Source organism: Salvia miltiorrhiza, chromosome 7 (assembly GCF_028751815.1).
Source record: "Salvia miltiorrhiza cultivar Shanhuang (shh) chromosome 7, IMPLAD_Smil_shh, whole genome shotgun sequence".
In the NCBI taxonomy this organism is placed as follows: domain Eukaryota; kingdom Viridiplantae; phylum Streptophyta; class Magnoliopsida; order Lamiales; family Lamiaceae; genus Salvia; species Salvia miltiorrhiza.
The window spans coordinates 27,984,229-28,000,692 of record NC_080393.1 but is presented as its reverse complement, the minus strand read 5'-3'; the positions used below and the strand labels follow the sequence as shown (position 1 = coordinate 28,000,692).

The 16,464-nt window shown below is 35.5% G+C and overlaps 1 protein-coding gene across 1 annotated transcript; it reads left to right on the top strand.

Moving 5' to 3' along the window:
* The first annotated feature begins 1,559 nt into the window (after nucleotides 1–1,559).
* LOC130994029 (uncharacterized) lies at nucleotides 1,560–3,929 on the top strand. Its single transcript, XM_057919067.1, has 3 exons — nucleotides 1,560–1,571; nucleotides 1,687–2,083; nucleotides 3,043–3,929. The coding sequence occupies exons 1-3, from the start codon at nucleotides 1,560–1,562 to the stop codon at nucleotides 3,738–3,740; spliced, it is 1,107 nt and encodes a 368-aa protein (XP_057775050.1). The 3' UTR covers nucleotides 3,741–3,929.
* Nucleotides 3,930–16,464: the final 12,535 nt, after the last annotated feature.

Genomic DNA, 16,464 nt, shown 5'->3' with positions numbered 1-16,464 from the left:
TATTCCCATTTTTTTAATGTTATTTTATTGCTTAGTTTAATGGATTTAATTAGATTCGATTCTGCTCATTAGATTCATTTTTGGGGAAGAACTTGTATCAATAGATTATGACAACAAAACCACCGATTCCCTTTAAACTCGTGAGAAGGAAAAAGGAGAATATAATCACCATAATATATTTATATATCGAAGAAGTAGATCATACTGAATAAAAGAAACCAATGTAAAAAAAATAAAGAGAGTAATATTTTCACTCAATTTTGAAAAGTAATCACTAAAAAATGGAGTAGAATGAAAAAAAATAAAAAAATAGAGGAACCTAGGGCCGTAATGTTGAAATTGGAATATTATGTGTCCACAATCTCGTGGATTATCAATACATCATTTCCAATCCTTTTTATGAACTATATAAATAAACTAAAATGAGAGGTCCAATTGTAAGAAAAGTCCTTGGGTATGAAATATAAATACCATATAGATGAGGGGTAAAAGTGTAAATAACGAGTGAAAAAATCGCGCTTCTCTCCGTCAAATTAGGGTTCTTATATTTAACTCAAACGCACACTTCTTTTCATTCACTCTCTTCAGCCCATTTTTTTTCAAACAAGTAAGCTTTCTCTCTCTTCTGTTATATTATGTATTTATCCGTATGTGTATGCATACCCGAGTTATTGGTAGTCCTTATTGACGAATTCCCAAGATATGCGAGTTTCATTTTCTGGGCTGGTACGATGTTTTCTCCATTTCTTGCTCGTTCTTATATTTAGCGAATTTTTGTTCTATTTTGGGTGGGGATATGAGGGTTCTTATTTAGTTTTAATCTCAGATTTTGGTTTTTTATTTTTACTTTTCATTTTCTCTATGGCGATATGCAGCTTGCTTATCAATTTACATCAGCTGCAACTGCAATAATGTGACATAATTGAACAACTTCTATTTAATTTTCATAAAAGACCATTATTGTAGTTCACCTTTGGGTATGAAAAAAATATAAGTTTCATTACTCCAGTAAATTTATCTAGTACGAGGTGCTTTAATTTTTTTTATCCTTTTAATGTTTTCCCTTGAAAATGCAGTGTCCTTTTTTTAGCAGGAAAGGTAGGTTTTTAGATTACAAAATCTGACATTTTATGACATAATTTTTAGAGGGATAAACATAATTAAATTAAAAATGATTTTGTTTAACTGGTATTTATAATGCATCTAGAAACTCTCGGTGTTAATTTGTTGATTGATTGGTAAGGATTTTCTTTTTTGTTAAAGTTTGTTTATTCATCTTTGTATATGCTCCTTCCAGTATGCCACTTCAATTAAACTTCATCCTTTTTTTTTTCTCTCTCTCAGATGTGAAGGATTCAAATATTTGAAACTTTGGACAATTGGCAGTCAGGAAGAGAGGATGGTATTTTGATGATAATGATCAAAGGCTATAGTTATAGTGGTGAAAGTAGACTATGTGCTTATTACCTTTGTTAATTGTCTGAAGCAGGCTAGTTTAGTTTGCTCTCAGTGATCAAACAGTAGAAATTAATTTTTTCATTATGTGGTATGCTGAACGGATGAATGTTTATGTATTCTGAAAAGCATGCAATGGACTGACCTGCTTTTGTCCTTTTGAGATTTGATAAGTTTCTGGAGGTGTGGGGATAGTTTGGTGCCTTAAAGAACTTTGGTGTGTTGTGAAAGAAGATAGCTAAAACGGGGTCCCTCTGTTGTGTGGCTGCAAGGCCACATGGGTCTAATGCGGCCAGCCGGGACTGGTCTGTGGGACCACACGAGCCCTATTGGAGAACTAATACAAGTTTTTCTCCTCCACCTTCAAGATGGGACTTACAATTCCAACCGGAAGCGGTGTCATTTGGTTCCCATGATGGCATTCAGTTGTATGGTTCTTCAGCATCATCAAATAGTAGAGAAAGTAGAAGTTGGGTGAGAGGAAACAATCTGACAAATCATCAGTTTCTTGTATCCGATGGCATTGGTCCCTACTTAAGCAGTCCGGCTGACATATCTCCTTCACAGCAATGGACTCCCCCAGCAATACAAGAAATTGGCACTGATGATTATGGTGCTTCAAGGAGAGGTATATGAAAAGAATTTCATGTTATTTCATATTTTGGTACATATACTGTAGATGTTTTTATCTATTTTTCTCCTTTCCATTTCAATTGTGTGAGGATGTTCTTATACATTATAGGTTCCTAGTTTGCTAACATTTGTTTAAACTTTAAACCCTAGATATCTTGCCTTTCTACCTTACTCGAATAGTTCTGGATCACGTGTATCTCATAACTTCACCATATGCTCACAGTTGAAATCCTTGACTTAGACATTCCTCTTCCTTTTCAAATGAATAATGAAATGGAAAAAGAACACATCCAACCCTTTTGTACTATAACATTTTCTTTGACTTATGTTTTCAAGTTGAGCTAGGGATTGGTGGAGACAATTAGTGATGCTACAGCTCTTACAACTAGAATTGAAGTTGAGATTGCTTCAGAAATATTGGTAAACTAATGTTCAAACTCATGTTATAATTTCCGAAATGTATTTGGGGAGCAATTGTGTGGTTTTGGTTTTAATATTTCTCTAAGAACTCAATATAATGATTGAAGCTTTGTCATAGTGAACAAATAAGTTTGAGATTCTACAGGTTTTCTATAGTATGAATGTATGATAGAAGCCCAAGAAATTTTGGCCCTAAATATTGATCTCTGTGGTGTAATAGTACCGCCTAATGTTCATACTTCAATATTCCTTTCCAGATGTAGTTTGGAGGCCATTATCCTTTTCTCCCACAATGGAGGTACCGTAACTGTGTTCATGTTGATGCTCTTAACAACATTTAGTTGCTCAAAATGTGATGTTTACAAAACCGAACAATCTTATAGGGAACATCAGCAGCTAGGGATAGTGGAGGCTCCACATCATCCCGATCAGATAGTAGTTGTGATTATGAGTCCATGGTCAAGTCACATACCCCTCATCGTAACCGTCGTTGCTTTATGTCTAAAGCTATTCATCCTCTGTCCCTTCCATCAGAAAGGCCTGCTAGAGAGGGTACTGGTGTTGCATCTGCTGGGCTGGCTGAATTTGATGCTGTGACTCCACTAAGAGACAGACATCACTTGAGCAGCGCTAGTGGCAGCATTGACTTCACTGAAGCACCCGAGACGTTTGAATGTGATCTTTCAAACAGGTCTCGCAGTCCTGCAGATTGTTTCAGATGCGGGTTGTGTGAGAGGTTCCTTTCACAAAGATCGCCATGGAGCTCTCGTAGGATTGTGAAGAGTGGAGATATGCCAGTCGCTGGAGTCCTTTCCTGTCGCCATGTCTTCCATGCAGAGTGCTTGGACCAAACAACGCCTAAAGCTCGTAAGAATGATCCTCCATGTCCCATCTGCATCAAGATTGAAGAAGAGAACTCCCCAGACCAGAGAATGTTTTCCAAGCTGAGGAATACCTTCCCTCGGCTCAAAGCTTTCTCTGAAGATGCGCCATCCAAGCAATGGGGCTGCGTCCAAGCAGGAGATTGCGTCGAAGGAGCATTCCACACACCCAGTCGAAACACATTGATGTCCCTTAACAGGAACCAGTTGCGGAAGAACCTTTCATTGAAGGGAAGTGCAGGGAAATTGAGGAAGAGTGGCTCGTTTTCGCCCCAGCTTTTTGCAGGATCAGGTGGTGAACATGGTGCTGCTGGTTCCTCCAAGACAACCGGGGGTTCCAGTTTCAAGTAAAGAAAAGTGGAATTTGTGTATAGAGATAGACAGTGATGGGTTCCTGTGGCTGCTAGTATTGATTTTGGGTTCCTTGTGATTTATGACTGGTGTTTGTGGTAATGTTATGTTGTCTCTAGGCATCATAATTTGTTTCTAGAATCCCTTTGTATTTAAACCCCTTTTAGGAAATCTTTTGCAGCTCCTCCACCGATTATCTCCTGATACAATTTTTGGCGCATCGATGTTGAAGGAAACGAAGCCACCGCGCGCCATGTACTCCTCCAACATGCTTAATTGCTAACTCTGAAGTTGGTGGCTTAGTTATTCGAATTAAATACGAATCTACTAATTGAAAATTATCCAACAGTAGAAGGAGGTGATTGGAGTGGGAGTGGAGGAGAATAGAAAGCTTCACAAGGAGGAAGAGGAAGTCAAGGAGGATTTGCACAACATTACCTAAAACCGGCGCTGCTGGGATTTTTTTTGGAGAATGGAGATGAGATTTATTTTAATTAAATGCAGAACATTATATGCTACTCCCTCCGTCCATGAAAGAACTTTCTAGGAGGGAGTGGCACGGGTTTTAAGAAAAAATATTGTTGAGTGTATTGATAGTGGATTAAGAGTAGTTGAGTGTATTGAGAGTGGTGAAAAAGTGTTATAATTAATATTGGGAGTTGTGAAAAATGAAAAGTAAGAGGATTATAAGTGGTGGGGTATGGTCCAAAAATAGGTAGGAAGTTCTTTTGTGGACGTCTCAAAAATGAAAGATAGGAAGGTCTTTTGTGGACGGAAGGAGTATTTTATTGCCATCTGGAATAAAATTATTAAGTAAATTAAATTAAAATTTTAATTATATAAAATGCAAGTTTCGTAATCAAAATTATAACCAATTTCATATAAGTACTATAGTAGTCCCTCCGTCCTACTATTCATGTCTCATTACTTTTTGGCACGAAGATTAAGCAGAAGTAAATTAGGTGAATAAGGAGTGTGGTCTACATGTTTAAGTTTATGATTAAGGAATAACTAATTATTTTCATTTTATCAATATTAAAAAAGACTTAAGTTTATTTATTAATTTAATTTTTTATAATCTGTAATTAAATTAATCATTTTCCTAAAATTCGAAATATACCAAAAAAATGCATCTTGTAAAATCTGATCACAAGCCTAAAAAAATTAACGCCTGCCAACAAAAATGAAAAAAAATGGCGCCACAAATTTTTCACTAAACTGGAAGTCAAATTTTTCATTGAAATTTTCACAACTTTCAAATTTCCCACATTTTTTTTCAAGTTCAGAATCTGAAGCCCTTTATAAATAGGGCAGAAACAACAACATTTGAACCTACACAACTCCTAAAAAAAAAAAAAAAACTCCAAGATGGCTAGAAGGAAGGATCTTTCTTCCTTCGAGAGGCCTGCCATCATCCAATTTCTTCTTGAAGGAAGCCAAAGTGGAAAACCAGCTAGAGGCAACTGCAAATAAACAAAGAGCAAGTGGTGAGGTAATTAGTTCATTGAGTAAAAAAAAGCTAAGGCCAAGGAGAAAACTTGTAGAACTTGATTTACATTTGATTGCTAGCTTAGAATTGTCAAAAAGATCTACCATTAGAAGGCTAGCATGTGGGATTAAATGCAGTAAAAGCACTGTTGGTAGGTGGATAAAATCGGAACTGATCAAACCTCATTCAAGTGCAATAAAACCTGATCTTACTGCTCCAAACAAGTTGCTTAGGCTACGGTTTTCTTTAGAAACTCTAGAATATGACATGATTCCTAGGAGTTTGAAATTTAAAAGCATGCACAAGTCCACATTGATGATAAATGGTTCTACATCAAAAAGTGCACAGAGGTTCTATTTGACCCCTGAAGAGATAGAACCTCATAGGACATGCAATAACAAGAATTTCATCATCAAGGTGATGTTCATGTATGCTGCATGTAGGCCAGTTTTTGGGGCTGATGGTGTATATAATTGTTTAATGGAAAAATTGAAATTTTTCCATTCACTAAATTGGTGCCAGCCAAAAGAAATAGTAAGAACAGGGCTGCAGGTACAATGGAGTGGAAACAAATTCAAGGGCTGCAGTAAGAAGAAGGAATCCTTTTGTGAATGTTTAAATTTTTTTTGTAAATGCAGAAAATGTGTAGAAGGACATTTTGTAAATATTTTTTTAAGCTTGTAAAGCAGTGATTGAAGGCTGCAGAAATGAATGAATTTTGTTCACCTATGTGTAAATGAATGAAATGCATACCTATGTGTAAATGAATGAAATGCAGACCTATGTGTAGAATGTGTGATTAATGAATGAATGCAGAAAACCATAAACACCAACTTTGGGCAGCCAACCAACAACACCACATAAACAACACCCAACCAACATCACATAAACAGCAGCCAACCAACAACTCAAAAAACCCAATCAAACTAGAACAACGGAAAACAAACCGTAAGAACAGGGGAACATGGAAGAATCAAACATTATTCATCTCATTTTAATTCAAAATAAATCATAGTTCAACTAGGTACACAGGGACATAAAAAATGAGCATTAATCATCATTTCAGACCACATTTACACACATACCACATATCACTAACACTGCAAATCCTACATGCAATTGCCTAAACCAAACCATAAGCACAAAAGATCGCCAACAACCAATACCAGAATAAAGATTATGGTAGATCTCACCAGAAAAAATTCAGAAAGAAGGCTTTTCAACATCAACAACACGCTGACGTTCATATACATGTGTTGCCAGTTTTCCTCACACAGAAAAAAAGAATCAGGGTAAGAACTAGGGTTTGAAGACGAAATCGGTTCTTCACCGGAGAAAGAACTAGGGCTAGACGAAATCAGCTTACCTTCTTGGACTAAAGCCCGACGACGCCAATCTCTGCTTCCATCTTCAATCACCAACAATTGGATCGAAACCTCCACCTCAGTCATCCATTCGAAATCATAGTTATCTCCGTATGATTTCGACATTGATTCGGTCAAATCCCTCAAAAAATAGATCGAAGAGTGTTATTCGACGAAAGGCGTAAGAGAGAGAGGGCTTCAGATTTGAAATGGTTCTACATCACAGGGATTGGGAATGGGTGATGGTGGAGGAATAGAAGATGAGAGATGAATGCAGAGGGGCGGCGGCTTACGCCCAAGAAAGGCGATGAACAACGAAGGAAGATTTCAGAGAGGCGGAAGCTTCTCGAGAGAGAGACAGAGACAGAGAGAGAGAGAGAGAGAGAGAGAGAATACTTTAGGGTTTCTCGGTGCGGCGGAACTGAGAGCCAAATTAGAGAGGAAAGAAAAAAGGCATATCAAGTCCGAAATTAATTAGAGCCCTAATAGGAGTACAATTAGTCTATTTAATTAAGGCCGAACACAACTAAAATCTGGCCGAACACCGACGGAATATTCCGTCGGTAAGCATCAAAATTTCGTCGATAAATGGAGATACTGACGGATTACCGACGGATTTCACCCGTCGTTGAAAAGCTCGTCGGTAAATGATTTATCGACGGATTTTTTCTGTCCGTCGGTGGGTACCGACGGATTACCAACGGACATCACCGTTGGTAAGTTTCCGACGCCGGCGTTGGCCGTGGTAGGTGGTGCGTTTACCGACGAAATTTTCCGTCGGTAAATTAATTATTATTTTTAATTATTAATTTTTTTATCAACCTATCTTCGTATCCTACAAGTATTTCGTATTTCTAATGTATTTTGAACTTAATTGCATATGATTTGACCAACTTCCCAGTGGGTCACCCATCTCACTAGTGCTCTGAGTCAAGCACGCATGCTTAACCTTGAAGTTTCTTTCGAGTGGTTGCCAGTAGAGAACACGCGTATTATTGATATAACTAGCACCTATTAATTCATTTAAACTCTATTTCAATATACAATATAATTTATTCATAACCTTAGAATATGTTGAGATGATATCTAAAACTTGTGGTGCCGGGAGAAAGAATGACAGTAAATATATGATCGAATTTGAGATAATAAAAAAAAAATAATATTATCGTTTATTAAAAAGAGAAAATATTATTGCTAAAAATAACTATCAATTTTAAAATATTTTCAATAATTTAAAAATAATAATAATATAGAAAATTAATTAAAAATAATTTAAAATAAAAAATAAAAAAAATAAAAAAATTATTTTTACCGACGGTACTAATTTTAAAAATAATTTAAAATAAATAAAATAAATAAAAAACTAAAAAATAAATAAAAATACAAATTATAATATTTATCGAATTTACCGACGGAATATTCCGTCGGTAATCCGTCGGTAAAACATAAAAATAATTATTAAATTCAAAATTACCCAATTTTCCGACGGCATTTGATCCGTCGGTAGAGATTCCGTCGGTGAAAAATAAAAATAATTATTAAAATCGAAAATACCGAATTTTGTCGACGGACTATGTCCGTCGGTAGTCCGTCGATATTTTCATCGGAAATAGATGCCGGCTCCGGCGATGTTGCCGGATGACGGTCCGTCGGTATCTACCGACGGAAAATAGTCCGTCGGTGTTCGACCAGTTTTCTTGTAGTGAACTATGCCCTTATTATTTCCTAAAATAGAAATGAGACATTATAGGTGGGACAACCCGAAAAGGAATACGAGACATGAATAGCGGGACGGAGGGAGTATATAGTAATTGAGTGGATTTTGAAAATAGCCACTTTGGAATAGTATATTTAAAAAATACCCAATAAGATAAAAAATTAAAAAAATACTCACACTTACCATTTTACCCTTGCATATAAAAATTTAAAAAATACCCGCGAATTCACAACCAGTCGAATTCACAACCAGGATTTATTTTTGGTTGTGAATTCAAGCTTTAAAACTCGATATCACAACTGAATAACAAGTATTGGTTGTGAATTCAAGTTTTAAAGTTTGAATTCACAACTAAAAATAGTGTTAGTCATGAATTCACAACTATAAATAGTGTTGGTTGTGAATTGGAGTTTTATTGGTTGTGAATTCACAACTAGAAACAGTGTTGGTTGTAAATTCACAACCAACACTAACCAACGCTGGTAATTCAATTGTGAATTCATAATTCAGTTGTGAATTCAAGAACATTAATCAGACAAATTAATTCATTTTTCACACAATTCTCGATTTTCATATCCCCCTATTGCTGAACAAATCAGCACACATATTATTTACTTTATTTACATTATTAACTTTAATTAACTATCGATCGCATGCAAATTCAAAATATGCATACATAGATCTGGAATTTTAAGATCTCACAAATCTCTGTTTTTTATTTTAGCAGATCAGATGCAAATCGGATGATGAGCACGAGCGGCGGCGTTACTTCAGCGTCGGCTCCATAGCTGATGATGCCTGCCTGCAGCCGTTGATGGAAGCGACGACATAGCTTACAGAGCGAGAGGAGAGAGAGAGAGAGAGAGAGAGAGAGAGAGAGAGAGAGAGGAAAGAGAAGAGAGGGAGATGTGTTACCTGGTGCACATACGAGAAATAGAAAAGAGAGAGAGAGAGAGAGAGAGAGGAGAGAGGAGAGAGAAATAGAAGAGAGAGAGATAGAGTTCTTAGTGAGAGTGAGAGCAGAGATAGATAGGATTAAGAGTGGGTAATTTTTTAATTTTAATCTTAAGGGTAGTTTAGTCATTTTAGCATAAAAAGTGGGTAAATTTTAAATTTACAATAAAAAAATGGCTACTTTCATATATTAACTCATAGTAATTTTTGTGAAATTAATTGCAATTTTCTGTGTACTAATCTATAAACTCTTTATTATAGAATAAACAAATTTCACTAATCAACTATTAACTTAAAGGCATTTCGTACAGTTTATTTTCATGCATTTTTTTAAGAGTCACTTATTATAATATATAATTTTTTGCAATTCAATTAATTCAACATCAACTACATTGAAAGCATATAAAAATTAAGGATTGACTCAAATTCAACATTAAAAATTAACTAAGAAAGAAAAATAGGATAAAAATAACCTAAATTTAACAAATAAATGTAAACTATTAAGCAATTAACATAAATACTATAGTTTATTAAAATAATGTTATATATATATATATATATATATGTGTGTGTGTGTGTGTGTGTGTGTGTGTGTGTATTACTTATTTATTTACCTTGAATATATGAGATGAGAGTGAGTGAATACTATATCTTTGTTTTCTTATTTTTCTTAAATGTGCGTCTATTCTTTAACCTTATGTTTAAGTTGTTTTATGTTTTTTTAAGAAAATTGGACTGGGCTAGAGGTGGGCTAGGGGGTGGGCTTGTTAAATATATCATATAGTATATAGAAAAAAAATTGGGCTTTGCACTGGGCTGAAGCCCAATGCAGCCCTGTTGTACGTCCGCCACTATGCATTTATCTATGTCTGGTAGAATCTGTTTAGTTAAATCTATTATTTAGAACTCGATTACTCATTTTATGATGGTCTTCAAATGGTCGTGTTATCTCCTGCGAGATTTGGATCTTAAATGTCGGAACTTTATTTGGAATGGAGATATCTATCGTCGTCCTACTTGTGCGGTCAGTTGGGATCGAGTTTATGCGATCAAGTCGGAAGGGGGCCTTGGCATTCGCTCTTTTTCCCTAATGAATAAATGCTTTCTGATGAAGATGACATGGAAATTGGTAATGGGAACGGATTTTGGCTTCCAAAACCTCAAATCTCACTACTTGATTGTCTTCAGTCAACCTAAGAAATTTGTTACTTCTTCGGTTTGGCTTGGTATGGCATTAAAAATGAAAGTGAGGAGACTGTTGATGACACTTATTGTTACTTGGGTGGCGGTGATGCTGTCAAATTTTGGCGCAACGATTGGCTGGGATACAAGATTATTGATAAGCTCCAGATCCCAACTTTCATGCATGCGTTCCTTACACAGCCGACTTCGGATTATTTCTACGATGGAATTTGGCATTTCTCGGATGACTTCTGTGCTCGTTACCTAGAAATTGTGATTGATATTCTACTTATCCCCCTTGGCGAAGGAGACAAAGATACTCGCCATTGAAAGCCATCTATCAGAGGCACAGTCACTACAGGTTGGCCTTCGCTGCTCATTGCCATCGATTCCCCGCAGTCTCTTGGGGTTCATGGCTTTGGGAACATTTTATCCCAGTTAGACAATCCATTATATGTTGGCGTATTCTTCATGATAGACTCCCCACTATTGATCGTCTCATTCGACACAGGCTCATCACTCTGAACCGCTGCCCTCTCTGCCTCGCCGATGCTGAGTCCCTCCACCACCTTTTCTGGCTCTGTCCTCGGGTGGAACCTATTTGGAGAGAATTTCTTAAATGGTTTGATCTTCCTCAGGGAATGAACTGTGCGAACATTCATAGTTTTCTTGTTTGGTCGTGGTCGGTCAAGCACAACTTTCAACTCGGTAATTTCTGGAAGCTTGGAGTTATCACTATTATTTGGGCCATCTGGACTTTTCGTAATAAAAGCTATTTCGATGGCATTACCTTCCAACACACCAGTGTTCTTCTCACGGCTAAAGTTGCTTTCAAGAAAGTTGACAACTCTTTTGTTAAAATTGGGTTTATACATAATGTGTGGCCTGAATATCAGATTATTCACGCTATTGGCATCAAATCACATGCAGCTCCTCCTCCCCACTTTGTCAATGTCTCTTGGTGACCTCCGGCTGCTCCTTGGATGAAGGTTAATACTGACGGCTCAGCAATGGGGTGCTCGGGAAAGATTGCGACTGGCGGGGTCTTTCGCGATCATCATGGTTGTGTCCGATGATGCTTTCACATCAAGCATGGAGTTAGCTTCGCGTTTGAAGCCGAGCTCTTTGCCGTTATCTCGGCTATTGACATCGCATATCATTGGGGCTGGCAGAATTTGTGGTTAGAGGCTTACTCTTCCTATTTGGTTCGTCTACTTCAACCCCGCACGTTAGATGTCCCTTGGTGTTTCATTGCTTCGTGGAAAACGATTCTTGGTAAGCTTGCCAACATGTGTTTTCAGAGTTCTCATATTTTTTGGGAAGGCAATGTTGCCTCAAATATAATGGCTAATCAACAGAATGACGAGGGTTGGTGGCCCCGCATTATCCCTGAGATCGTAACTGCTATTGGCACGGATATGTCCAATCACAGTTATGTGAGCCAAGTTTGTGGATCTGTTTGAGTTTTTTTTTTCAGACACTTGGTGGGCTTTTTGCCGAGTTGTTTATGCAGGGGTTTAGCCTGTTTGCTGGTCTGCTCGCGTTCGCCCGTGCTTTTTTTCAGTCGTCCGATAAGCTGGAGGCTGGGGCGGGGACTTCGCACTTTGAGTTTGAGTTGATTCTGATCATTATTTCTGATTGGTTAGATCCCTCGTGTAGTTGTTGCTGGCTTAAGGGGTCTACTATGGATGAGTCATTTCATCAAACACTTGGTAGGCTAAGGGCTGCTTGGTTTAGACCAAAGTTGGGTCTGTTTGCTGGCATGGTCGTGTATGCTTGTGCCTTTTAACAGCCCTCCATTGAGCGAGAGCTGATCGCTGGCAGCCCCTAGATTTCTTTGCTATGTTTTTGTCTGTTTATTATTGCTTGGCTGACGTCTCTTTACGGGTTTGGGGTGCGCTTGATCCCGGAGATGTCAATGCTTGCTTGTGTTCATCTGAGTCTATTTTAGAACTATGGATAGTTCTTGCTTTTGTTTTTGGGTTTGTTTTGCACATGCTTCCTGGAGCTCTTTCGCTCTCATGCTCTGTGTTGCTCTCGCCAGGTAAGGAATCTTTTTACGGGTTTCGAGTGCGCTTGATCCCGGAGATGTCTTTGCTAGCATGATTTCTATCTCTTGGTTCCATATGTGTCTCTTTATGGGTTTCTGGTGCAGAGGATCCAGATGTACATTTTTTATTCGTTATTCTGTAGAATATCTTCTTTTGGCTGACTGCTTGGAAGACAGGCAGGTGTATCTGGGGCCTGGGTGATGGTTAGCTCGAAGCTCGGGACCCAATTACCTTTTTGCCTATTTTCTCGGGCAGGAGTCTTTTTGGTTTATCGTTTAGACTCTTCCTTTGGCTTTTTTAGACAAACACTCTTTTTTCCTTCCTAAAGTTTTTTCCTTTGAATTTTCTTTAGGAAGGTTTTAACGAGACATGTCCCTTAGTTGCATCGTTTGTGCTTTCGTGGATTTCTTTACGTTTTTCTTTTATTATAATAATAATCCCATTTTAATATTAACTTAATAGTTGATAACTAAATGTTAAAATTAATAATGAATCCTAAATAATAATTGCAAAATTAAATTAAAGGTTTATAAACTAAAGAAATTGAATTTGAAGAAGAAATATATATATATATATATATATATATATATATATATATATATAGAGAGAGAGAGAGAGAGAGAGAGAAGGGTTCAACAGAGAAGCTAAATATTGTGGAGAATAGAGAATTCGTAAAATAAAAACGAACAGATCTATAATTTTAATGAACAGATCAATGTATCGCATGAACAGCAATTTGCTAAGGGTTCGAATCCTGCTGGTGGCGAGTTTTTCTTTATTTTTACTAAATACGACTGTTCATTACTTATGTTGATCTGTTCGTAAAATGAATAGATTTGTTCATAATGAATAAAATGATAATTCTCTATTGAACTCAACCCTATATATATATATATATATATGGTGTGGTTCTAGAGAGAACTATATTATTTATGAGAACGGGAGAACCATCAAATTTAATGCATCCACTGTAAAAATTAATGCATTCGCTGTTAAAATTAATGCACTAAAAAAATTTAAAAAAATGCTCCCTTCAGGATTCGAATCCAGGATCTGCATTCATCCAACAAGATGATGCATCCACCGTAGATCTTGATGATCGAATGGCTGAAAATGATTCTCCGGTCTTCTTTTAGTTATGGTTATTTCTTGAACCTCTCCCTATATATATATATATATATATATATATATATATATATAAATAGGGGTGAGCAAAAAATCCGAAACCGAATAACCGAACCAATCCAAACCGAAATTTTAAAATATGGTTCGATTTTTTCGGTTTTTCGGTTCGGTTCGGTTTTTTTTTCCATAAAATTTCGGTTTTTCGGTTTTGTTCGGTTCGGATTTTTTAAAACCGAACAAAACCGAAAAACCGAATTATATTTATAATATATATATAAATATATGTTATAATATTTTAATTATAATTTTATAATATCTAACTTCTAATATTTTTTTAATTTTATAGTTTTTTTTTTGGAATTTTCGGTTTTTTTTCGAAAATTTTGGTTTTTTCTCGAAAATTTCGGTTTTCTTCGGATTAATTCGGTTTTTCGGTTCGGTTCGGTTTTAATTATAAAAATTTCGGTTAATTCGGTTCGGTTTTTCGGTTAATTCGGTTCGGTTCGATTTTTTTTTTAAAACCGAACTAAAATATGGTTTGGTTTGGTTTTAGCAAAAACCGAACCATATAACCGAATGCTCACCCCTATATATAAAGGGGAGAGCTACAGTAAAAATACTTCTTAAAATATAAATATAAACGTTTTTTAATGTACGAATTTTATCCAACATGGTTACGAATTCATCCAACATGGTTACGAATTGTGAAAAATAAATTTTTGCTACCTTTGGGATTCGAACCCAGGACCACGAATTCCTCCAAAAGGGTTACGAATCAACCGTAGATCTTGATGGTCTAAGGGCTGAAAATCATTTAGTATATTTTATACACTTAAGAGTGTTTTTATTCTAGCCCTCCCCTATATATATATATATATATATATATATATATATATATATGTACACTACCAGATATCAACAAGGTAGAAACAAACTATATGTCTGGGAGTGCTGGAAACCAGTTTGATAATTACTTTATTAAATAACCAAATAGGAAACTACTTTGTTTGTTTAGAAACAATCTAAGAGCATCCACAACAGATCCCTTAAAGTAATCATAATTTTAAATTTGAGCTAAAATAATAAAAAGTGATATAAAATGATCATCCACCATATCAGTATCACCTACATTAAGTTGGGCCCATAAAAAAATTTACTCTCCCTCAAATCTAATCTTAAATCTACACTCACTTTTTGTTGGCGTAAGCATCTTCACTGTTTCGCCACAGATTGGCAATTGCATTGAATTTATTTTACTCAGTATATATATGAGCTAATCTTTGTTGGGTATCAATGAGAAATTATATGATTTGAGTTAATGCCATTCAACTTGGCTGGCAACAAGCAACAGAATTTAAAATGTATATATGTGAAGAAAAGGCAGATAACTCTTATTGAAGAGTTATTCACCAATTTTTATTAGCAAAATTATTTGATAAGCTCCTCCTATTGTAGAGGTCCTGCAGCTGATGTGTGTAAATGTAAAAAATGATATGGATTCCGTTTGATAAAAAAAGAGTAAATTATCATAGTTTAAAATAGGTAATGGAAAATAGGAGAGCTGATGTGTGCAAATGTAAAATAGGAAATAAAAATAATTTAGGGGAGGCTTTAGACTATCTTTATCAGATACCACCCAACCATCCAATCATCTCCAGTAATTAATTAATTTATCTCTCTTCCACATCACCAATATTCATCTCAACCCAACCACTTCTATTTTTGTTAGTTTATCAATGACCACCCAACCATCCAACTACAACATTATATATAATTATTTTGTTATTAGTTTTAATTGTACTAATTTTAGTAATAATATTAATTAAAATATTTTTAAAAAAGTTAAATGGGAAAAATAAAAAATTAATAAAATTCAAATTACTACAAACTAATAGTCTTGGGAGAGATTGAAATTTTGAGAGTTGAAGAAAGTTTTATTGCTTCGATCCATTGAAAAATAGAAGAAATAATAAATATTATATGTAGAGAGAAAGAATGAAAGAATTTAAATATGTGTTGAAATATAGCAAAAGTGATCTCTATTTGTAGAGAATGGAAAAACATAAATTTTGGTATTTTTAAATATTTAACGTATAAGAGTATAATAATTTTATTTGTTATCTAAACAAATCTTCTAAATTAAAAATATAGACAAATGTCATACTAGATAATTCATCTATTGTAGAGGAGAGAGACCAATGGTGGTCTGATTTATATTGTGGTCGACCTACATGGTTGCTGCTTATTTGAATTGTTGTTTTCTTTTATTTTGCTTTGAGGATGTGGCGGTCCAGCACATCATTTTTGCATCGATAAACAGTCTTAGGAGTATTTTTACGAGTAAAATTTTGAGGGATCTGCCGTGAATGCTTTAATCGTAATTAATTTTAACCGAAAAAACTATTCGACAAAAACTATTTTTGTTCAAGTCCGCATACAATAACAAACTTTCTGGATCAAGTCAATAGTCATTATAGTTATGGGCTCAATGAGGCCCAAATATGAGGTCATCTGTAAAATCTAGCCCGATTCTGAGCTTTAAGAGTCCAACTGTGAACTGTCCAAGGCCTTTTAAACTGATTATCAAGAAGACTTATCCAAGGGTTTTTTTTTAAATTATTTTTAATATATATATATATATATATATATATATATATATATATAGGGGAAGGCTAAAATAAGAACGCTTATTAAAATATAAATTAAGAACCATTTTCAGCCCTTAGATCATCAAGATCTACGGTTGATTCATCACCTTGTTGGATATATTCATGGTCATGAGTGCGAATCCCAAATGTAGCAAACAATTATTTTTTCGATATTCATACCTTTATACAGTTTA

What these genes read in the sequence shown, in the direction of transcription:
- LOC130994029 (XM_057919067.1), top strand. An exon ending in TTATGGTGCTTCAAGGAGAG is followed by an intron (nt 2,084 to 3,042) that starts GTATATGAAAAG and finishes CCCTTCCATCAG; the next exon opens with AAAGGCCTGCTAGAGAGGGT.